The 25,271-nt window shown below is 44.5% G+C and overlaps 1 protein-coding gene across 4 annotated transcripts in view; it reads left to right on the plus strand.

The window, feature by feature from the left end:
* Nucleotides 1-25,271, plus strand: part of PHF3 (PHD finger protein 3) — a 577,271-nt gene that overhangs the window by 342,422 nt on the left and 209,578 nt on the right. For all 4 annotated transcript variants that reach the window (XM_086926461.1, XM_086926458.1, XM_086926459.1 and 1 more), the window contains one exon: nucleotides 7,152-7,287. In XM_086926461.1, coding sequence (XP_086782587.1) covers nucleotides 7,152-7,287 — 136 coding nt within the window. The remainder of the gene's footprint in view (nucleotides 1-7,151; nucleotides 7,288-25,271) is intronic.

Raw genomic sequence — 25,271 nt, forward strand, 5'->3', positions numbered from 1 at the left:
GTTTAATTTTGCTGCCCACTTTTGCCAAAGTAAGATTAGCAGAGATATGAACGAAGTTAACCACACTATTCGCGTGGCAATATATTTTTTTAAAGGTATTTATAGGTGTATCATAAATGAACAATATAGACTACAGAAAGAGTTGTCTTTTACACTGAATTGCTATTCAAATTCGTTGTATGATTGAAGCACTTTTACTTCTTGTACATTCATATTAAACACCTCATGATGGAAATAAATACAATCTAATTTTAATGTTCAAAAGACCAAGTTGTATTTGTGACTAGAGGTGTTACACCTGCTCTAAACCTTTTAGTCGGGGATGACTGAACTACCTGGAAGAGCTGATTTGCTGACTCAAATTCAAGAATATGGCAGACAAGAACATGTGTTTGCCTTTGCCTCAGCAATGCCGTCTTTTCAGAGTTTTTTTTTTTTAGAGTTTAAATAGCGCGAACTAGACTTGAAGATATCCGGTATCAGAGCGCTTTACATGAGCACCAGTTTTGTTAAATTCACACATTCATTTTTGTTAGGCACAGGGAGATTAAGGGATTTGCCCAGATTCACAGGATGTTGAGCGTCGATGCAGAGACTCAAACCCAGTTCCCTAGCTTCGAGGTCGACTGCTCTAGCTGTAAGGCTACATGATCAGGTATGGGTAGGGTAAAAGGTGGCTAAGGGTGATTTTAGGGTGTAGGGACTGGCAAGATTAAAGGAAGGTGAGAGATTTTTGGGATGGGAAGTGGTAGAAGGAAATGAGACCCAAAAAAAATAGGGGCGGTTGCAAGTTCTCCCCAAAAGTAATATATCTATATCAAAGCAGTACAAAAGGGGGTGGTGATGGACGGAGCATCTGAACCAATCAAACACTCACACCCAGTCAACAGATCTGGGTTAAATATATCTGTATCAGTTTCATACAAATATATAGAGATAAATATGTCAGGTTTTCCACAGAAGATCGTTTTTTGTTTTTCTAATAAGTTGGGCACATTTTGATAAATCTTCACAAAACCTTCCCCAAAAAATTATTCCACCTAAGCTTTCTTCTTTTTCCTAGAAAGTTTTGGGGTGGTCTGTCAAGCAGTGCCCAAGAAAAAGTAGGGAATCCAAAAACTCCATTTCCCCATGCAATATCCGTAGCGAAGTTTAGACAGTGCTGCAGCTAATAGGCCACAGGGGTCCGAAAGAACATTTCTTTTGCAATTTGATCCCTACCATGCCCACTTATAAGTTATTTTATGTTTATATTCAGAAAACTGGGACCAGGTTCTATTGATCTAAAGTAGAGGTTGCAGACATTTCTCTTTTTGTTGCGTCTAGTCCATTCCATGGGACCAGCCAATTAGAATGCTTCATTTGGTAGAACAACATTGCTGGATATCTAGACATTTTGAAGCTTAATTTCTCTCTAACAGCTAAGTGAGTTTATCACATCACAAAAAGCAAGTTTTCTGGATAAAGATCTAGCTTTCTGCCACATTTCGGTGTAATTCAGTTCAGACTTTTTGGCTGTTGTGTTGTGTAAAGTTCCTATGAAAAACAGAATGGGGACACATTTTGGTGCCTCACGTTTTCTTTGCTCCCGCTGGATGCATCCCCCTCAAATCTTTCACAGATGGAGTGGAGGTAGTACCTGCTATTTGGAGAAAAAGAGTTACTGGGTGGTGGGCAGTTATACTGATTACACAGGACTATAAGCATCTGATTTGGGGGCGATGTGATCTATTTGCTAGACTTTTGGCTAGAGTTAGGAGTTGCTCATCCACTTAACAACACATTGTGGGTCTGCATCTCAGTTAACTTATCCATCTATTTGCAAAGCCAACGTTTTTTTATGTTGCAACCAAAGTTGTTTTGTGCACTTCATTCAAATGTAAATTTATTTAAAAAAGAACATTCTAAATGATAAACACAACATATCTAGAGAAGCACCCCCAAATGACGCGCGCACCCTGAACTACTGCAGCGCGACCTGGAATGTTTTAAACAATTTGTGTTTTGTGTTTTGATTTTAAAAATTCACTGAGGCACTTCCTTTTAAAAACTGAATTTACTGCTCACTTTCGCCTCTGCAGCCCCGTTCCACCGCAAGCGCTAGGATTGTTTGTTGTGGAGGGTGCAGGGCGGTACCTTCTTCCGGGTTCCCTCCCGGTGTTGTGCAGTGATTGGGCGAGTGTGTGGAGGCGGAGCTGACTGAGAGCCCGTCCTCTGCATAACTCACTGGTAGGCAGCATTCTCAGATTATGCGCGCACCCTGAACTACTGCAGCGCAACTTGGAATGTTTTAAGCAATTTGTGTTTTGTGTTTGGATTTTAAAAATTCACTGAGGCACTTACTTTTAAAACCTGAATTTACTGCTCGCTTTCGCCTCTGCAGCCCCCTTCCACCGCAAGCGCTAGGCTTGTTTGTTGTGGAGGGTGCAGGGCGGTACCTTCTTCCGGGTTCCCTCCCGGTGTTTTGCAGTGATTGGGCGAATGTGTGGAGGCGGAGCGGACTGAGAGCCCGTCCTCTACATAACTCACTGGTAGGCAGCATTCGCAGATGACGAGCGCACCCTGAACTACTGCAGCGCGACCTGTAATGTTTTAAGCAATTTGTGTTTTGTGTTTTTATTTTTAAAATTCACTGAGGCACTTACTTTTAAAAACTGAATTTACTGCTCACTTTCGCCTCTGCAGCCCCGTTCCACCGCAAGCACTAGGCTTGTTTGTTGTGGAGGGTGCAGGGCGGTACCTTCTTCCGGGTTCCCTCCCGGTGTTGTGCAGTGATTGGGCGAGTGTGTGGACGCGGAGCTGACTGAGAGCCCGTCCTCTACATAACTCGATGTCGCCGAATACGCGCAGCGGATGTGCGCAGCGTCCACGCCGAAGTCGAGCCAAAGTCCAGCCCGTCTGCGCCCGTCCGCGCTAATGACGGGCCAGGGGCCAGACATAATACCCAGTTAACCACTACCAATCAGCTGTCAAGAGATTTCATATTATCATGGAACAAAAAACCTAAGTATTTTCACCAGGCCATTAATGTTGGTACTTGGGTAGGCCCTACAGGCTGTCGTGGATGTAAGCAGGTACTAGAGCCATATCATAGACCAACAGAGAAAGGGGTACATAGGAATTTAACCGGGGGCCTCATAAATGCACGCTCCATGTGCAAGAATGCACTACATATATATGATCTAATTCTAGAAAAAGATATAGACTGTTTATTAGTCACGGAAACATGGCTTAGAGACTGGTCCAACCCCGATATAATGCATGCGCTGCCTCCAGGTTTCCTAATTCAGAGGCTAGATAGACCTTCACAGCGAGGGGGAGGGGGGATTGGGCTGGCAATCATCTACCGAGATTCTCTAAAATGTACTACAACAGATCTATCAGACATCAAAGGAGCAGAAAGTCTTGGATTCAGCATTCAGGCGCATGATTCCTTTACCTTTGCGGGGGCATTGATATATCGTCCTCCAGGACAACCGACACAGTTCTTAGAAAGAGTAGGAGAAGTCCTGACTAATTTGACTCTCAAATTTGCCAATTTTACTTTATTGGGAGATTTAAATCTTCATCTGGACAGCAGTAACAATCCCAACGTGTCGTGTTTTAGAGAGATTCTACACGTTCTGGGACAAACTATACAAACTCTGGAACCCACCCATAAAGCAGGGCACATATTGGACTGCATCAGCTCTAACATGGACACAATGAAGGTGGAGTCCCCTTTGACTCAGACTTGGTCTGATCACAAATTTATTGCTTTCAGCCTTGGGGTACATGGTAATAAGGCTATGAAGATGGGAACACAAGATAAAGGGAGGTTTACCCCACGCTGGGGGAAAATGATAGAACACCCAGATCTCAACAGCTGGGTGAAGGAGAGCAAACCGCTACTGCTAGGGAATGCGATTACTGATAACCAGAGATATGAGGGGTAGATGAGGAATATTGGGGAGAGGATGAAATCCCGAGGGACAAAGTCCAGATCTATACAAGGGAAAAAGTCTTCGCCCTGGTTTACGAGTGCATTAAAAGAATCACTAAGAGAAGGGAGAGTCCTAGAACGCAGATGGCGCCGTCATTACAATAGTAATGACCAGGAGGCCTACAAGACCGCTAGAAGGCACTATCACGCGTTAATTAAACGTGCTAAAGTGATCTATTACACGAACATGATAGAAGCCTCCAATAATAAGCAGAAGGAAATCTTTCAAATCGTTAATAATTTTAGGAATCCCAAAATGCTATCTCAGGAAATTCCGCCGTCCCAGATTCTCTATGATGAGATAGCGTATTTCTTTGAACAAAAAATACACAATCTTATGGAAGACTTCCCTCAGGTTGAACTGTGTGATTTAGAGGCAATGAACAATGTACACACAATTGACTCTCACTCAGCATGCTGGAAGACCTTTGCCCCGATCAGCCTGGAGGATTCCTTCCAGGCTATATCCTCAATTAAGTCTGGATCACCTTTTGACCCCTGTCCCCCAGCGCTGCTAAAAGCTACAATAGAGGAGGTCAATCCTGTAATAAATTCTATAATTAATTCATCCTTCCAAACAGGCGAGATCCCAACCCATTGGAAAGTTACTGCAGTCAGACCTTCACAGAAAAAGGCTTTGAGGGACCCTACGGTCCTATCCAATCTGCGACCCATTTCACTTCTCCCCGCCTTATGTAAAATGGCAGAAGCCTGTGTTAATAAGCAGCTCACTGCTTTTTTAGAGGAGAAAAATATCCTTCATAGCAATCAAGCTGGCTTCAGAGCTCACCACTCTACAGATTCTGCCTTGCTGTTAACAACAGAGACCATACGAGCTGCACTGGATCAGGGCAAAAAGGCAGTCCTGATCCTACTAGATCTATCTGCAGCGTTTGACACGGTGTCCCATACTATCCTGTTACACCGCACCGTGTTAAAATGGTTCAAAAACTTTCTGGCGCATAGACGGCAGGTTATCACGCTGGGACAGTTCTGCTCCGAAGAGAAGGCATTGCGGACAGGGGTACCACAGGGCTTGAGTCTGAGCCCTACCCTTTTTAACTTATACATGGTCCCCCGGATTGATCTAATCTCCTCCTTCAATATCAGTACAATAGCTTATGCGGATGACACGCTCCTAGTCCTGGATGAGGACATGACCAATGCGGAACAGACCCTGAACGAGTGTCTGACTGCGACTTTTGCTTGGATGACAAAAAATCATCTCAAATGTAACTCCGCCAAAACGGAAATTTTGCCTTTTGGCTTAAACAACTCCTTTTCTCCCCAGACGTGTTGGCCGGAGGATGCAGAAGCCCCACCGAATACTATCAGGGCAGCACGTAACTTAGGGATTACATTTGATGAGACTCTCTAGTTCAAACAGCAAGCAAAGGAAGTAGCTGGCTCATGCTTTAACATAATAAAGGGCCTTAGGACATTTTTTGATCTCCTCCCCCTACTAGCCAGACGTACGCAGTTGCGCTAATCATTTCTAGATTGGATTACTGCAATAGCCTGTATGCAGGGGCAAACAAATCTGCCCTGCACAGACCGCAGATGGTCCAGCATGCGGCTGCTAGACTGCTACTCAGATGGCCAAGGAAATCTTCAGCCTCGGATGCGCTGGACGCCCTTCACTGGCTTCCAATTCCGAAGCGCATTTTGTTTAAGGTCCTGACGATTGCCTACAGGGTGCTTCCATAAGCAAGGCTCATTGTACCTTTTCAGAAATTTCAGGCGATACTATCCCACACAGGAACTTAGATCCGCTACAGCCAATTTGATGATTGTCCCGAAATTTAGACTGGCGACTAAGGGAGGAAAATCCCTGGCGGTAATAGGTGCAAAGGCATGGAATAAACTGCCTCATCAACTCCCTACAATTACCACCGAACAGAAGTTTAGGAAATCCCTTAAGACATGGATCTATAGCCTGCCGGACCCTGCATGTAAAACACTGGTATAAAGCTTTCCCTGTGGTTGAGAACAGTAGATCTGCGACCATCTCTCAGCGGCACGTGTCAAAGCGCCAAGATGCTCCTTGTAGTGGTAGTGCGCTATACAAATGTACATCACATCACATCACACATCACAAATACAGTGAAAATTAGTAGCTCACCGTCTGCAGAACCTTGTACGCTTATTAAAAATAACTCCATTTTCTGCAGGACAAAAACAATAATCTGTGTATTGTTCTCCATAGTGCCAAAGAGCAACATGTACATAGTGAACAATTGTGCCTCGTAAAAGATATGCAAGGGAAGCAGTTTATTGCTGTACTGTAAGTGTGCTCAGAAATGTTCTTTTGGTAGAGGCTGACTGGTCTATAAGAAAGGCCAGAAGGACTGTGAAACCTCAATTCACAAGCACAAGGTAAATAGGCCGTCAAGCCTTAACTTGGGAGGTGGTGTTTGAAGACGCTATGTGTGACTAGTCTTGTGTGGTCTCAGTTTTAATTCCACTTAGTCGTATTATTTAATCCTGGGCAGTCCACTTCACTTCTTTGTTCTTAATTCCTTTATTGACCAGTTCAAAGTACTTAAACAAGAACTAGATACACATATTCAGTGTTAAATAAGACAACTGATTGTTGACTTTACACGTCTCCATTTCTTTTGAGTGTTCTCTGATTATACCTGCTATGAACAGAGGTGGTTCTTGCTGACCACAGTGATATGAACTTTCAGTATTTGAGGAACTGAGAACACTAGACATTTTAAACATGCTAATAGCATTGTTCAGAAATAAAAACTCTGTGTTTTTCATGTGGATTTTAAAAATAGTAAAAACGTAGTAAAAGCATTCATCGTTTGCCACAGTACATACGCTAGAAGCAGTGGTTACTTTGTCAGCTATTTGGAACACATTTATGTTTTTTTTTATTTTGTAAATGTGTCTTTAGAAAAATATTGAATACTTTCATTTGAAAACTAGTGGAGGCTAGAGGTGACATAGTGTCTGTGCTCCAAGCACATCACCAAAGGGTTCACAGAGGTAATTTAAACTTTCATATGATAAATATGTAAAAAAGCAAATAATAAAGCACGGTCAGTTTTCTTTTCTACTGCTTTTTTCTTACAGAAATGCTTGGTAGATTTGTACCTTAAATAATATCATATGATAATCGTGTATTGAAATTACTTATCATATTAATAACTCTTTATAGGAACCCACTGTTGCTAAACCAGTGGAAAAAATAGAGGAATTGCCTCACGAAAAAGCAGCAGAACCAGAGTCTACATCTGACACAACTAATCAACATAAAGGTCATCTCTTCGATCTTAACTGCAAAATCTGTACAGGTAAACAGCAAATTTAGTTTCCTCCATATGTATTAGCCCATTACTGTATTGCCACAAGCTGAAACATAACAGTAGGTAAATCAGGTTCTATGTAATCTCTTTACTGGCTGCTCAAGGACACCTCAAAATCATCTAGGAGTGAGATTCCACAGGCTTTAAATGTAGTATCTTATTTAAGTATTTGAGCACACGCCATGTTTATCAACTCAGAGTGCTGAGGCTGAGCATATATTGAATTTTCGGTTTTCCTTCAGTAATAATGGTATGTATTGTGAGAGGGCTAACTCTATATGTGTCAAATTACCAGTGGCCTGTCTGTCTGGAAGGGCCTGGACTCATGACCTAATGCTTTTAAGTTTATCCAGTACAAAAGGGGGTGGTGATGGACGGAGCATCTGCATCAGTCAAACACTCACACCCATTCAAAAGATCTGGGTTTAATCCATCACCGTTCTTTAGCCCACTCTGCCACCCCAGTTCAGACATGGCTATATGCAAATCAGTCTGACCCTGTGCCTCATGGGAACAGTCCAGCCCGAACTGCCAAGCCATGTCTTCCCTGGACCGGAAACAAGCTTCGAGGACCGGTTTCTGGCATTCCAGCCGTCTTCAGCCAGCCTTGCTTGAATCCAGTGGCAAAGTGAGCAAGGGTTTACGTTTATCCAGGCCTTTCTTTCATGTAGACATGGGTACAAATAAGGATAGGAGTGACTGTACATTTTCATAAAGTTGTCCACGTTGGATTTTCATTTGTTAGAAGATCCAAGGAAGTTGTCAGGTACTTTTGTTTCTGATAGATACACCTGCCAGTGGATTCCTCACCCTGTGAATATTCCCCTGCGTCAGCAGCATTCGGAAATTCTTTTTGTAGCTTCGCGCCGACGTGGTCCGACGTCGCAGAGGCACGGCATCGCGCGCGACTCCGCTGACATCACCGACACCATAATAGGCCCACGCCGTCGTGATGACATCAGTTCCCTTTTTTCCGCGTAGTCGACGCTAACGGTTTTCTGGGATCGTACAGTAGCTTTACAGTAACTTTGTTACTTTGTGATTGTTTTCACTGTATCTTTGTCTTCTGTCGAGATGTCTTCGAAGAAGACTGGTTTTAAGGCTTCGGGGAGTGTGGCAAGACTATGTCCATAACTGACCCGCATGAATGCTGCGTCTGGTGTTTAAGCTCCGACCATGACGTCGAAGATTGCTAATCGTGCAAGAAAATGACTCCGAAGGCCCTTAGGGAGAGAGAGACGAAGCTCCTTGTTGCGAAGCTTAAGAACAAAAAAGAAAAGAAGTCTTCGAAATCTCGGTCTCGACGTTCGAGGTCGAGATCGAGGTCGAGATCAGAGTCGTCATCCGCCCATGCTTCAAAGTCTTCCAGGAAGAAGCATAAGAAGAGGGGTCATGAGTCACGTCATCATTCAGAAAAGGACTCCAGTTCACGACCGATGTCGCAAGTGAAGCTTCTTCGAAAGGAAGTGGAGGTTTCGGCGTCGCAAGCTCGGGACTCTGATGGTGGGGCTTCGCGTCCGAATTCGCCAGGGTCACCGAATAAGCAAGCGAACCCTTCTCCCAATCAGTCTAATCCTTCTGGTCGGGAGGATGAAGGTGAGGTGGAGGAGGTTGGTAATGATGAGATACAAGTGCCAGCAGGTTCGTCGACCCCGGTGCCACAGGTCGAGGAGGAGGTTGACGCCGTGACGACTCCTCATTTTCGAGAGCAACCAGGTGGACCTTATCCAGCCTTCCCGGCTCCTGGTCAGGATCCATCCCAGTTCCTGAATGCAATGTTCGGAGTTCACTCCAGGGCGATGTACCCCTCTGGTGCACCTGTTGGTCCCACGGGTCCTATGGCATTTAACTTGGGCGTTCCCCAGGCTTATGCTCCTGCGCCCTTCATGCCTTTTATGCCGACTCTTACACCGCAATGGCATTTTCCGACGCTGGCGAAGCCTTCGACACAGAAGCCGTCGACGCCGCACCAGTGGACGCCGATTCCATCGACGCCGGTGCGCACGATTCCGAGGCAGGATTCTGTTCGACCTCGACTTCGCCCGACTTCGGGTTCGACGCCAGCTCCGGCCGAGTCGGTTCCAGATCCGTCGGCTTCCTTTACTAAGGAGAGGTCAAGGCGTGAAGCCCAGAGACTTCTGGAGGAAGAAAGGTATCAGTTTGCTGATGCTGAAGAAGGGGAGTTACAGGATTCTGATGATCCTTTTGATGAACTGAGAGAGGCCAGTGGGCTTGAACTGTCCCCTGAGTGGGATTTGGCTTCTGTGTCGGATGTACCTTCAAAAGATGTGATGCCAAATCATGTTGTTATTAAAAAGGCAGCAGGCTTATTGAATATCACTCTGCCCACTACGGAGTACAAGTCTAACCTTCTGACAGAGGTCCTACACTCACCTTCTTCAGTCATTGAGCCAATGCTGCCGTTTAATGATGCTTTGGCTGAACCCATCTATGAGGTCTGGAAGAAGCCTTTGACAGCTCCAGCTGTTTCAAGGTCTGTGGCCAGGAGGTATAGTGTTGCGCCTGGTGACCCGGACTTTTTGTCAACACATCCTCTGCCTGTGAGTCTGGTTGTGCAGGCTGCCTGCTCGAAGAAGTCTGTAGGGGCCTTTTCGCAGATTCCTGGGGAAAAGGAATCCAGAAATCAAGACCAGGCGGCCAAGAAGGTCTTCTCTTCAGCCAGTATGGCGTTAAAATCTACCAACGCAACTTGTCTTATGGGACGGTACATCCATGCCTTGATGGATTCCGTAAAGCATATAGTGCCAAAAATTCCTGAGGTGGACAGAATGGATTTTCAGGAAGTAATTGTGGACACTCAGGATGCTGCGAGACAAGTTATATAGAGTGGGCTGGACACTGCGGATTCGGTGGCGAGAGTCATGGCCTCTTCGGTGGCCGCTAGAAGAGCTGCGTGGCTAAAAACATCGGAGTTTTCTGCAGATGTACAGTCTGCTTTGATGGACTTGCCATTTGATGGCTCAGGATTGTTTGGCAAGAAAGCTGACGCTGCCTTGGAACGTTTCAAAGATAGTAGGGCCACAGCAAAATCTTTGGGACTTCAAACCAGGGGTACTACTGGAAGGAGCTTCAGAGGATTTGGAAGATCTTCCTTTTGTTCCTATAAAACATCGCAGCAGCAGCCACAACAACAGCAGAATACGCTGTATAAGTCCGACAGAGGAAGACAATGAGCTCGACCTAGAGGTCGTCAAGCCTCCTCCTCGTCCTCTTCCCAGCCCCCTGCCACCGCAGCAAAGCAGCCCTAGATCCGACATTCCGGATCATGTGGGCCCAGTTGGGGGACGGCTTACCCATTTTCTACGAGATTGGGAATTGATTAGCTCAGATCTTTGGGTTCTCAATCTCGTGGAGAATGGGTATGCTCTTCCCTTTCGGGAGATTCCCCCAAATTACCCTCCTTGCCAGGGTTTTTGTTCGGAGGACCATCTGCTGCTCCTGCAGGGAGAAGTCCTGGCTCTGTTCAGAAAGGGTGCTATAGAGGTGGTACCAGAGCAGAAGAGGGTCAGGGGTGCTACTCCCGGTATTATCTGATCCCCAAGAAGGATGGCAGACTCCGTCCAATCCTAGATCTCAGGATCTTGAACCTTTACTTGAAGCAGGAGAAGTTCAAGATGCTCACCCATGCACAGGTTCTTCAAGCGCTGCTGGAAGAAGACTGGATGGTGTCGATTGACTTGCAGGATGCGTATTTTCACATCCCAATCCTGAAGTCGCACAGAAAGTATCTCCGTTTCACGGTTGGTTTGCAACACTACCAGTTTGCAGTCCTTCCGTTTGGTCTTACTACTGCGCCTTGAGTCTTCACCAAGGTGATGGCAGTGATGGCTGCGCATCTCAGAAGGTCGGGGATACCTGTATTCCCGTGACTGGAGGATTGGCTGATCAAAGCAGAGTCTCCAGAGATAGTGCTGCATCATCTGCAGGAGACAACTCAGTTGTTGCACAGGTTGGGTTTTTCGATAAATGTACCCAAATCTCACTTGGTGCCCTCCCAGAGCAACCTGTTCATAGGTGCGGTACTGGATACAACTGTGTGTCATGCATTCCCTCCTCCTCAAAGGATTCGCGACATACAGGAAATTATTCCTTTGTTTTTCAATGGAGCGGTCGTTCCAGACCTGAAGGTCCTTTGCTTGCTCGGTCTGTTGGCTTCTTGCATTCTGTTGGTCAACCATGCACGCTGACACATGAGGGCACTCCAGTGGTGCCTCCGCAGGCAGTGGTATCAACACAACGGGGATCTCAGGGAGTCAGTGAGGATCTCCAGAGAAACTGCAGCGGATCTGACTTGGTGGGGCGTGGAAGGCAACCTGTCACAAGGAAAGCCTTTTCATCTACCTCCATCAGTGGCCACAGTGATAATGGATGCATCCACTCTAGGGTGGGGTGCTCATCTGGGGGATCTGGAGGTCAAGGGTCTTTGGTCTCCAGCGAAAAGGTTGCTTCACATCAACCTTCTAGAGTTGCGGACGATACGTCTGGCGCTCATGGCCTTCCTCCCTTCCCTTTGCGGTCAGTCAGTCCAAGTCCTGACAGAGAACACGACTGCAATATGGTATGTCAACAAGCAGGGAGGGGTAGGGTTGCAGTGTCTCTGGAGAGAGGCTCTGCGTCTTTGGTCCTGGGTTTAGGACCATCAGATTTGTCTGATGGCAAATCATCTGGCCGGAGTTCTGAACGTGCGAGCAGGCAGTTCTCCGCCGACCACGAGTGGAGACTTCACCCGGAGGTAGTTAGTCACGTCTTCCGTGCGTGGGGAACTCCTCGGGTGGACCTGTTCGCCACTCGCGAGAATGCTCACTGCCCGTCATTCTGCAGCCTCCAGTATCCGATGTAGGGAGCCTTGGGGGACGCGTTTCAGTTGAGTTGGGACTCGCAACTCCTTTACACATTTCCTCCCATACCCTTGATTCCTCGGGTTCTGAGGAAGGTTCGCCAAGACCGGTCCCAAGTTATATTAATCGCCCCGGATTGGCCAAGAAGGGTGTGGTATACAGATCTTCTCTACCTCTCCTCGTTCCCTCCGCTCCGTCTCCCTCACAGGGCAGATCTCCTCTCCCAGATGGAGGGGCAGGTTCTACACCCCCACCTCCAGACCTTACACTTTCATGCCTGGAGATTGAACGGGGCAATCTGATTTCCTTTTCTCTTCCGCACGATGTGGTAGATGTCATCTTGTCGGCCAGGCGTGACTCTACCAAGTCCATTTATTCTTATAGATGGTCTAAGTTTATTGCTTGGTGCGGGGAGAAGTCCGTTGACCCTTTAAGGGCTCGTTTGTCCAATATACTCCAATTCGCACTTTCTTTGGCCCAACAGGGTTTTGCAGTGGCAACTGTCAAGGGTTATTTGTCGGCCTTGCCGGCTTTCCTTTGTTTGCCAGACCAGCCCTATTTGTTTAAGTCTCCAATTGTTTTGCGTTTCATTAAGGGCCTAACAAATACATTTCCTCCTACACCATTTATTGTACCTCAATGGGACTTGAACCTTGTTCTTACGTTTTTAATGGGTTCACCTTTTGAGCCTTTACACACATGTCCCTTGAGACTTTTGTCTTTCCAGACTGTTTTTCTGGTGGCAATTACCTCGGCAAGGAGGGTAAGTGAGCTTCAAGCTCTTAGTTCTAAGCCCCCGTTTTTATCCATCAATGCTGAAAGAATGGTTCTAAGGACCTGGGCTGCTTTTCTGCCTAAAGTGGTTACTCCTTTCCATCTGGGGCAGTCCGTTACCCTCCCTACCTTTTATCCTCCCCCTCACCCTTCCAAGGAGAAGGAGAGGCTTCACCGTTTGGACCCTAAGAGGGCGGTGAGCTTTTACCTGGACAGGACACGGGAGTTCAAGTTGGATGACCAGCTGTTTGTGGGCTTTGCTGGCTGCAAGAAGGGGAAGGCGGTGCACAAGCGCACGCTCTCGAGGTGGATCATCCTCTGCATTAAGATTTGCTACGCCCTTGCGGGTAAGGACCCTCCAGAGGGTATAAGAGCTCACTCTACTGGAGCAAAGTCATCAACATCTGCTTTGTCTATGGGTGTTCCTGTTGAGGACATTTGTAGAGCCGCGACTTGGGCCTCCCTCCATACTTTTGCGAAGCATTACTGCTTAGATGCCGAAGTGAGGAGGGAGGGCCCCTTTGCGCGTGCTGTCCTCCAGGATGTTCTGTTATAGGAGAGTGGACACCCTCCTCCGGGAGTTGGGACTGCTGTGGGACTCTATTCACAAGGTGAGGAATCCACTGGCAGATGTATCTATCAGAAGAACAAGTTACTTACCTTCGGTAACGCTTTTTCTGGTAGATACAGTATCTGCCTGTGGATTCCTCACTGACCCACGTGCCTCCCCGTTGTCCACTCTTTTATACCTGAGTAACTATATTGTATTTACTTTGTTGTCAAGGAATTGTTTATTTCAAATGTTTATTTGCATTTGTTTCACACTGTGTGTGTTACCTTGATATTTGTGTATTGTGTATACTATGTATATCTCTGTCATTGGTCCGTTCGTGCTCCTCGAAGGCACGGAAAAAAGGGCGGAACTGATGTCATCACGCCGGCATGGGCCTATTATGGTGTCGGTGACGTCAGCGGAGTCGCGCACGATGCCGTGCCTCTGTGACGTCTGACCACGTCGGCACGAAGCTACAAAAAGAATTTCTGAATGCTGCTGACGCAGGGGGATATTCACAAGGTGAGGAATCCACAGGCAGATACTGTATCTACCAGAAAAAGCGTTACCGAAGGTAAGTAACTTGTTCTTCTCTCTAGGTTGGTAAATCTCTTGAGTGTTGTGCTTCAGAACAATACCAGCTTAATTTTGTGGCATATCTCTATCTCCTGTGAGTGGTAGACCTCTGGACAACTTCCATATGGCATTGGTTCTTGGACCACCACTGAAATTGCAGGTTCTTACAGTACTATTGCCTTTATCCTTTGAAATCTCCACTTATCACCCATTCTTTCTCCTGTACTTTCACAGGGAGCGCTACTAACTGACTCAGCATTAGACGGTTTGTCATTGAAACCTCTGAAGATAATGGGTCAAATATTAGGTTCAACACAATTTAGAAATAGCTAGCTTTCTGTTGTCCAGCAGTTTTATCCAAGCACATTGCTTACAAGTTTATGAATGAGATTCGACTGGGATTCGCCTTCTTTTTTGAGCATCTTGAGTTCACCATCTTTGGTCTCTGATATGTGCATTTTGGTGGAACGGAGTGGTTGGGTTTTTGAGCTCTTACCTGATATAAGGAAATGTGTATAGGTTTAGGCATTGAGAGGAGGAGAATGCTAAAAGCAAGGACTGAAATGGAATCGAGTAGTGCCTATAACACATGTTTGGCTCCTATCTATAACCCGATCTAGTTGTTGCTTTACATGATAGTTTTTGCCTAATGAAACATATCCATGTTGTGATAGAAAGCAGCAACTTCTATTTATAAGTTATGGCTGTGATGCCTTTTCTTGTAGTCCTGGAGTAACCAGACGTCATTGCGCAATGTTTTATACAGGCTGTCCCAGGGTAACAATTCTGGTCCACTCCAAATAAGGTAGCCAAGGTATTCCCTTTAGCATACAAACGTGATGAATGGAGTGCTTGAATAACCCTGGACTATTCTTGAATCCTTGGGGGAGACTGCAAAATTGTCGCTGTGTCCCCATAATTGAGAAAGCGGTCAGATGCATGCTTTCGGGTGCAATGTTTTGACAGAAAAACCCATTTGAAATATCTAATGTGGTTTTATATTTTTTGCGCACAATGTTATTCATCAGTGCTGCACTGTGTGCATTTTGTACTGCAAAAGTTTTGCAACAAGAGTTTAAGTGTCTGTAATCCAATACTAGACGATATGAATTGTCTGGTTTGGAGACAGGAAACAAAGAATTGTTCATTGATGAGGTGCATGTTTCAATCACCCCTTGGTATTCAAGTTGATTTAAAATCTCCCTGACATTTTTTTAGCTTCTTGCTTAACTGGGTACTGCCTTTGTGCAGCAGGTTGATTTTTTAAACTGGATTTTATGGTGAGGAGAATCCTCATTCCATCCTACATGATTTTTATATAATGCTGGAGCCTGAGCTATTGCTCATTTTCTGGCATAAGTGTATTTTTTATGAATTGGAATGTGATTTGAGAAGGCTGACATAATTATTTCTTCGCCATGTGGGCACTCCCTGACAAATTCAGGTGGCTAGTCTTGTTCAGCTAGAAGTATGTCATAGCCCTTAGAGAGCTTTTCCCAAAAGAGTGCTCTTATTTTTCTAGTTATGTCCCCCTCCATCCGGAGTTTTACTTCATATAACTTTTGGGATACACTAATCCTGGTGTTGGCAGTTTCAACCTGAATTCATTCATTCAAGTCCACTGTTTCCAAATGATCCTTCAGGATCCTGCGAACTATGGTGATTTCTGCTGCGCTGTCTAGCATTGTCTGAGCCCACTCCCCGTTCTTGAGTTGTGTTCTCAAGATCCTCGGCATGTCTGATCTTTATGCTTGCTACCTTCTTTTTTGTGAATTGAGCTTTTTTGCTTTGGTGAACAGGTTCTTTGTCTTTGGACTTGACGCGTTCTTCCTTGTGTTCTGACCGTCCTCTTCTTTCCGATTTCTGCGAGGAAGTCTAAAAAGATCGAGAGGGACGTGTATCATTATCTTGGTATCTGTCCAGTTTTTTCAAATTATCCCTATTCCGAAGGTTATCCCTTGTTTCAGAGGGCTCCTGTTGGGGAGACCTACCTCCCCTTTGGGGAGATCTTCCTCTGGACTGAGAAAGTTTCTCTTTAGGAAGAGTCTGTTTAGTGTTTTCCCAATTCTTTTTAGGAGTAGTGAGATTATTTCTAATAAACACCTTTTCAGGATTTTCTGTTAATTCAGGTTTTACTGGTTTCCCACACATACTATGTCTTCCTAATTCTTCATATGATTTTTCAATAATTCTAGCAAGCTCATATGGTTGGTCTGTTATATCTGTTTCTTTTAACATTTGGTGGATTGCCAATGATGCTGCTTCACCTTTAATGTTAGCTAATAATGTAGCTGAGACCTGTTTGAAATCTTTCAGTAAATTCATACCTAGATTTAAGGCCGGTTCTGGACCGTATTCATTTTGATTCTGCCTCAGAACGTCTGGTATTACCGCCATAGACGGTACACCATGTGTTTTCGTGTAGATTGAAGCAAAGACTGTACCCCAAGTGTCACGGTCCTCCACATGTGGTGCGATCCCCATCGGTAAAAAGATTGTCAGAATTCTGTGTTTCTCATGAGGTGTACTATCAGGGAATACTGCCTCTATCTGAGTAATTTTTTGAGCTAACTAGAACGGAATTTGTTCCCTCTTTGCGGGTAATTTACCAATGACTGATTGTATAGTCTGTGGTGCTCTTTTATTTGTGTTCCCCTGATACGTGGTGTGCTGTGGAATTTTTATTGCTGGTTGGACTGTTAAAGTCCACATGACATATTGAACCAATTGTCTGTGTATTTTAATTAACTGTTTCAGCTGAGCTAACAGTTCTGGACCGGTCATTCTGTTAATGTCAGGATGTGGTGTATAGCTCGCTAGTACCGGCTATGCAGCTCCTGGTCTACCTAGTGCACCGAGCCTGGTAATGTGATTTTGATGTTGTAGGGCGCCTTTAAACCAGAGCTGATGCTCCTGGTAAGTTAATGGAATTTCAACGTCCTCGAAAGGAACGTATTCTGCTGGAGGTTCCTCTAACTTGTAGTAGTGGAACTCGTGTGTTACTGCATTTGCTGCAGGAAACATAATCCATGAATAGAATACCTCTGTCTGCCGATATTTATGTGCCTCTATAACAAAGATTACTTTACCACCTCTTGGTGATACCCCATTTTCTATAAGTTTTATAGTTATGGATTTTCTTACATTTACCAGGATGAGTATTGTATCAGCATCATTTTGTTGGAGATTTGTGTCATCTAAGACTGCGTGAGCTGCTGGTGCAGCTACCTCGTCGTCGGACATTATTATTTTACTGACTGAACAGTTTGCAGAACAAGTTTCAAGGAAACAAAGATTAGGTGCACAATGTTTTGGAACACTGTATCCTTAAACGTTGAATAAACCAAAAACTAATACATAGGATTTTCGTCCTACTCAGTTTTGGCGGATATTATCCTTTTACCCACTCCAGACGTCTATTGGAGTATTTTACGGGAAAAACTGGTCTGTGTGAAAAGCACGACTGAGTTACTCTAGTATCTAGCATTAAATTATCGGCTTACCAAACGTTGGGCGCCATGTAGTGTAGTTCCTATATTTCCAATAGGCTCTGCGCATTGGAATAATATATACTGTAGTTTAGACGTAGGACTGAGGTCTACTAGGTCTCTACCGAATATATTAAACTGAATAGTGAGTGCCAGCGAGCTCAGAGGTCACTAGAAACTTTCTCGAATTCAATTTTCAATTTATAATCTTTATTCGGTTCTTAAAAAGACACCATAAAAGCACAGATACAAAATACACACCTAAAATACACACATAAAAAGCTTTTAGTGTAACACATAAATAAATCACTAAATACGGGAGTCCTTGATTAAAATGTTCGTGCAATTTGACTCATCATGGGAACAGGCAAATGTCAATGGTCAATTTTCTCTAGTATTTCTTAGTCTTATCGCTACATGAATAAAATTTATGGTGCAAAAGAGGGTATATGCGTCCTCTGCTTCCTGTAGGAATCTCAGAGCCGTTCTTGCATGTTTAGGTTTTATGTCTTTCAAAATCCCCACCAGGAACTTACGTCTAGGCATAGTATAAAATCCCCACTAGAAACTTTCTCGAATTCACAAGAAGGGATTCGTTTCTGACAACCGCATAAACATGACAACTTTGTTTCCCAAGAATAAGAAATCAATCTCTAGAGTCGCGGAAACAATAGATAACTATTTTACTTGCTTCGTTTCACTAAAAAGTATTTATTGAACAGTCCTCTTTCTCAAGCATTGGAAATGAACTGCTACAACTGTAATACTGGTTATAAAGTACAATTCATATAATACGAACAGTATTATAAAGTAGTACTGTAAAAGCATGATGTGGTTTCTAAGCCATAAAAGTGCATAATATGTATAAAATATATACAGTGATAAATAATGATTGAAAGTACTCAACTGGTGCTTCTAAAATACGCCTACCCCTGTGTACCTAACCTAAGTCTAGTACGAGGGAGGAAGTAAGTGAGGAGTAGCCTAAGGTTAGTAGTTGTCTTCCAGGAATCTATTCCAAGAATTCTCTAAGAGGTCTAATCAGCTCCGTACCTTGGTTTTAGAATGAAGGAGGTCTTGTATCTCTCTCTCAGGACTCGATTTCCCAGATACCCGCAAGGGTAAGCCGGAAACACTGGAGCTGGATTTCTCGGCGAGAGAAAAGACAGCGTCTCTCTCAGTGCGTCAGCTGGAGGGTCGGCTTCCTTCGGCACTTGCTGCTGCAGGGTGTCGGGCAAGTAGATAGTCGATCTGCTCCAAACCACTGTGTGTTTGTCTGGGCAAATTCAGTCATATTTATACTTTAAAGGTGCCGAGTTTGATGCATCTTCTGACTTAATATTGTCACTCAAAGGCTAAATTCTTGGAAAACGCCAGGAGTTCTTGGAGAACTTAATATTCAAGCAGGGGGAAGTCCCTAGCTGCTGAAGGCGGGTTTTTCCAAGAAATTGTTGTTAATTCTCGGAACTTAGTGGAAGTAGCCATGCCGTATTTGGGCTGTGTGGCTTAGGCCAAATAGGGCAGTGATTTCTATGCCTATGTAAGGAAATGATAAAGTATACCTATATAAGGGCATGAATCGGGAAAATTACACTAGGGTCCTAGATTCATTTACAACAATAAAGTGAGGGCGATAGATAGATAGATGGTTGTGTGTGGTTGTGGGTGTGTGTGTGTGTGTGTGGTTGTGTGTTGTGTGTGTTGTGTTTGTGGTTGTGTGTGTTGTGTTTGGGGTTGTGTGTGTGGTTGTGGTGTGTGTGGTTGCGGGGTTGAGTGCGCTTTTGTGTACTTGTGTGTGTGTGGGATTGTGTGTGTGTGTGGGATTGTGTGTGTGGGGTTGTATGTGTGTGTGGGGTTGTGTGTGTGTGTGGGGGGTTGTGTGTGTGTGTTTATAGCTTCCTTAATGTTATGTTTTCCATTGTAAAGGAAGATGTGTTATGTCATACGATGCACACAAGGAATTATGGTACACAGAGCAGTGTTGCATGATTCCAAGTTCTATGTTCCATTTCTATTGCTGTTTGCAAACTGGGCAAGCATTTTAGGAGCATTGGATTTTGGCCATGAGAGTACAGTAAACTTTGTTTAACCAGCAAACATACTGAGCTGTGAGCTGTCACAAGAAGGCACTAGTGCACCCTCCCACCTACGAGAGGATTAGGTTAAGACCCATGACTTGCAGCTAGTCAAGAATGTGGGCATGTGCTCTCAGTGCAACAAGTCAGTGGCACCTCGTTCAAGATAATTCAGCTCGATCCAATAACGTGCAAGCAGCATGGGACCTCTGTGCCCAGATGCAATGTGCCACTCGGACCAATAGTACAAGGATGATGCCACCACTGTGAAAACTGAATCTAGCTAAAAGTGTGTAACTGGGGAATGTTGTGTAACCAGCCACATCCATCCTCCCTAAAGTAACTAGAACCACCTATTTAAAACAAGATGATCAATTGATGTGAATCAGATGGAAAGAAGAAATAAGTGGCCTTCCAGGGAAAATCCCAGCAGCCAGCATTTAGGGCCAGATGTAGGTAGCCAAATACCGGTCGGTAACGGCCGATTTCGGCCGTTACCGACCGGTATTTGGCTTTTGAGATGTAGGTGGGTCAGAATTTATAGAATCGGTATATTTACTGATTTGGTAAATTTACCCCTTCGGTATTTTACTGAATCGGTAAATATACCGATTCTGTAAATCCATATGTAGGTGGCACAGTTTGCAGTGCCACAGGCCCTTAGGATTTCTTATTTTACCACCCAATCCCATTGGGTGGTAAAATACCTAATTCCAGTGTACATGCACATCTGTGCATGTACACCTATGCCATGTGACACACAGACATGCCCTTAGGGCATGTATGTGTGCCACATGGCACACAAGCCTGCATGTGGGGTGCTACAGGGTCAAAGTGACACCCCGTTCCCCCTGCCAGGATTCGGTACTTACCGATTCTGTAAATACCGAATCTGTATTTCACATTGATTTCTATGGGCTTCAAGGCCCATAGGAATCAATGGGAAATACAGATTTGGTATTTACAGAATCGTTAAATACCGACTCTTACAGAATCGGTAATTTTTTACCTACATATGCCTCCTTCCAATTTACCGACTCTTAAATACCGATTCGGTATGAGTCGGTATTTAAAAGTCGGTAAATCGGAATTACCTACATCTGGCCCTTAGAACCTGGGGATTTGCAACCATTTCAGTAGACTGATGTTCGTAAAGCTATGGTCTTATGTTCCTATCCCCATTTGTTCAATTATGTGAAATATGTTCCAAAATAAGCAATGAACAAATTAGAAAAGCTAATAGCTAATGTGTTTCTTGCTTATGTCGCCATGTGCACAGTCTCTGTAAATGTTTCCTTGCAGAATAGGTAATGATTAACACTGATACTTATGAGAACTATATTAAAATGTGGCATTTAAAACAAGCGATTTGCCGAATGTCACACATTTTGGTGAAGACGGTCAGCCAGCACTAGGTAGGTCTCCCCTCCAGGAGGGACAGGAGAGGGGAGGAGATGTAATGTAATGTCCTACCGCTGTTTTACTGTGTGTATGTAAAGCACTCTGATACCTAGGGGTTAAGCTAGTGCTATATAACCCTTTAAAAATAAAAAAAAAAGCCCTCTTGAAGTGTCATGGGCCAGGCTCACAACGCATCTTCATTAACCACAACAGGTGGAAGAGTCATTGTGGCAGGAAAGGGAAGCAACAGGTCGTACTGAGCTCCCCCGAGGGAGGGAGGGGGGAGAGGAAAGGGAAAGCCAGACGCAGAGAGATTAGGGGGAGAAGTGGGCAGAAGGTGAGGCAGGGAGAGGAACCAGGAGAGTGATGATGACGGGGGAGAAGAGAAAACTGAGGCAGAAACAAAAGAGAACTCTGGGGAAGGTGGTGGAACCATTGAAGGGGAGGAGAGCATGAGAACGAAAGAAAAAAAGGGAGCAAGAAAACAAGGAGCAAAAAAGGGAAAGAGAGAAAAAGAAAAGAAGAGCCTAGAAGCACTTCTGTTTTTGCAACGCGCAACCGAATAAAAACGGTACCAAGCATTCCCGTGGAATTGGGGGGGGGGGGGTATAAAGGGGGTAATAAGCAAAGTCAGGAAGAGAAGTTGAGAAGACAAGTGTGTGAGCGACAGAAGAAAAAAGCATACTAAGAAAATGAAAAGGGAAAACGTGAGAGAAAGGAGAGTAAGAGGCAACTTGAAAGGGGAGAGCAAAGCGAAAGGAGACTAAAGGAAGAGCGAGCAAAGGACAAGGCAAGATGAATGAGTAAGAAAAGAGGAAAGTAGAGAAGAGCGCTATAACAACAAAGAGGTAGAGAATTAGGGAAAGAACAAACAGTGGAAAGTAGCAGCAACAGGAACAAGCAGGAAGTGGGATAAGGGAGGGGGTGGCAAATGGTGAGCACTTTCGCGGCCGCGCTGATGTTCTTAGTGGCCGGGGGCGGCTCACTGAGAACATCAGAGCGGCCGCGAAAGTCCTCCCAAAGGCTTCAGGCGGAAAAATGGTGCGCGAGCCCGGCGCACATGCACTGTGCCCGATCCGCCTGCAGACTTTTGGGAGCATTTTTGAAAGCCCTTACTTAACTCTGTTAACGCATGTGTGTTGGCTCAGCGAGGCCTAAAAAAGGATGTGGCTACCAGCCCTGTTCATCCTGACCCATCATCCCCTCCCTTTACACCCTCTTCCCCACATCTAGATCCTCAACATATTACACCTCCTGGATCTTCACTTTCATAGCCTGAGAAGGGAGATAATGATGAGGAAGATATTTATTTACCTATAGACCCATGGAAGGATTACACCATTGATTCTCCATTCGACAATGACCCTGACCTTTACCCTGCAAAGACTTCCCCAACAGGTGGGGATATGGCTTACCAGGAACTCAATGTTAGAGCCACACAGTACAGTACAGTGGAGTGCAGTTACACAAAGAGTCGTTAGAAGAGGACTTTTTATTTGAGACACTTGGGGCCACACACAGGTCCAGTCAGAAACTCCCTATTCTGAAGGGCATGATGAGACATGCAAATTACATTTTCAAAGACCCATTGCGAGCACGCATTCTGACTCCTAGAGATGATAAAAAATACAAACCATCGCCATCTGATCCTATCTTTATTGAGGGTCAGTTGCCTCTTGACTCCATTGTAGTATCCAACGCTCGCAAAAGAACTAATTCACAAACTTCTGGTCATGCTACCCCCGCAGATAGAAGTCAAGGCTCATAAATGCTTCAAGTAGACGTGTAGCCACTCAAGCTGTTAGAAAGCGAAGATGATGGGACCCCCTCAAAAAGGTAAGTAAAGGCCAGGGAACAGAGGGGAAAAAGCAAATAATAAGAGAAAAAGTTCCCTCCTTGTCTTTTGTATAATGTTGTTGTAAATAGTGATTCCTTTTTTCTTGTTGTATATATTGTGTTAATGATTTACTTTTGCTATATGGATTTTGTGATTTAGCTTCATCTGGTGTTTTCAAATAATGAATTTTGTATTGTATCTGTGAAAGCAATGCTAATACTCTAAAGTATAAAGATAATAAATGATAATATATTTTTGAAAAAAATGAGAAAAAAATGTGGTTGGTGCAATTTTGTCACTTTTATATGAAGAATTTGATAAATACAGATCTGAAATAACTGAGGCCTAGGAGGGAACTTTTTCTCTTATTATTAGCCACTCAAGCTGTTAACCACTGGCGCATCGCAAATACCCAAGACTTGCTAGCTAGGTACAACAGAGCACTCTGGGATGCGATGGAGCAACTGCTCCAATATCTCCCAGAAGAACACAAAAGCAAGGCAAAATAATTATTTCAAGAGGGCCAACTTATTTCTAACTTGTCTACTGGATGTGCCTCAGATGCTGCAGACACCGCTGCTAGGGAGATAAATATTGGCATTCTCCTCAGAAGGCATGCTTGGCTTAGGATTTGACCTGTATGGTCCTGTAGTTGAGCAATTCCTAGAAAAGATGAAAAAAGGTACTGAAGTGGCAATTTCCATGAGAGTCCCCATCAAATAGAGGCTCCTTTAGTTGCTCTTTTTATTAATTTTATTATTTATGTAGGAGTTTATAAAGCGCACAGCTACCCCCACTGGGGTGTGTCCCGGCGCTAATGCAGACGGCAGATGAAGGGTGCCGAGTGGGGAACTAGAGGGTTGGTAAACAACCTGGTCTTCAAGGTACGTCGAAAGATGGGTTCTGACTCAGAAGAGCGGAGAGAGAGTGACAGGGTGTTCCAGATTCTGGAGGTAATGACCGTAAAGGCACAGCCTCCCATTCTAGTCATGATAAAACAGGGGCATCAAGGAAACAAAGCTAGTTGGCTGTTTGGATCTGAGGGTCCGGCTGTTTTGATAGTGCTTAGGTATGACTCTCAGGTATGCAGGGCTGTGTTCCCAAAAAGATCTGAAAGCCATAATAAGAGCCTTGAATTCAATATGTTTGATCACCGGTTACCAGTGGAGCTTCCTCAGGTGGGGGGGTGATCGAGTGGCGGAAAGGGATTTTACAGATCACTCTGGCCGCAGTATTTTGTACAATCTGTAGATGCCTTATCAGATAGGCAGGCGCCCCAAGGTAAAGACTGTTGGCGTAATCCAGATGGGATGTAATTAAAGCATGGGTTACCCTCCTACGGGACTCCAGGGAAAGGAAGTGAAGGAATTTATGCAACATGCAGAGCATCCCAAATCAAGAGGAGGACACCTGTCTAATTTGAGTTTTGCAGGACAGTTCATTGTCAAACCGGAAGATGAGGTTCCTCGCGAAGTCAACAGGCGTGGGCAGTGGATTCATCTCAGTCGGCCACCACAGCGTCTGGCGGTATTTTTTGATTGAAGAAGAGTACCTCTGTTTTGTCCGAATTAAGCTTAAGAGTGTCAGTGACTGGTCTTTCAAAATTTTTTATCTCTATCTTATAAGGATTTCACCTTTTTTAATATTAACTGCAGATCTCTTTCTAAACACAAGCCTGACATTTTTGACCTTGTGATTAACAAGCAACCAGATGCTGTCTTTCTTACAGAGACCTGGCTCCAGGAATGCTCTGGTCCTGATGTAGCTTCAGCGCTTCCTTTAAATGACTCTATTGTTAGGAAAGATAGAGAAGGGCTGTTGGGGGGAGGCATTGCTATTATTTACCCAAAAATATTTGATTGTAAGTTTGATGATATACCCTCTACTGTCTGCGAGGCCTTCTTTTTTTTAAATCACACTTACTCCCCAGGTCACCTTTTCAAGTATACTGGCTTACCGCCCTCCTGGTCCTCCCGTACCATGGTTTGACTCTTTCCCCGCTTTGATAACTCCTTAACTTTTGAATGCTGCTAACATCACCATTCTGGGTGATTTAAATCTCCATCTTGATGACCCAACATGTGCAAAAAGTGCTGCACTCATCGCCGATTTTGAGGCAATTAATATTTTACATTGTGACTTGGTTCCCACTCATGTGGCTGGCCACTTATTAGACCCTATCTTTTGTAACTTGCCCGATATTGAGAAAACATAATGTAAAATCTTAGAAAGATTATGGAGGAAGAACTATATGCCCGATGCTAAATTGGCCTATAAAAAGGCGATAAGGGACTATCACTCCCTTTGCAAATCAGCTTGTGCCAAATATGTCTGTCTCCTCCACAATTTCTCAAGCCCAATATTGCTCTAAAACCTTGTTTAAGGTGGTCAAGGAACTATCCCGAGCCG

The sequence above is a fragment of the Lissotriton vulgaris genome, chromosome 6 (assembly GCF_964263255.1).
Source record: "Lissotriton vulgaris chromosome 6, aLisVul1.2, whole genome shotgun sequence".
In the NCBI taxonomy this organism is placed as follows: Eukaryota; Metazoa; Chordata; class Amphibia; order Caudata; family Salamandridae; genus Lissotriton; species Lissotriton vulgaris.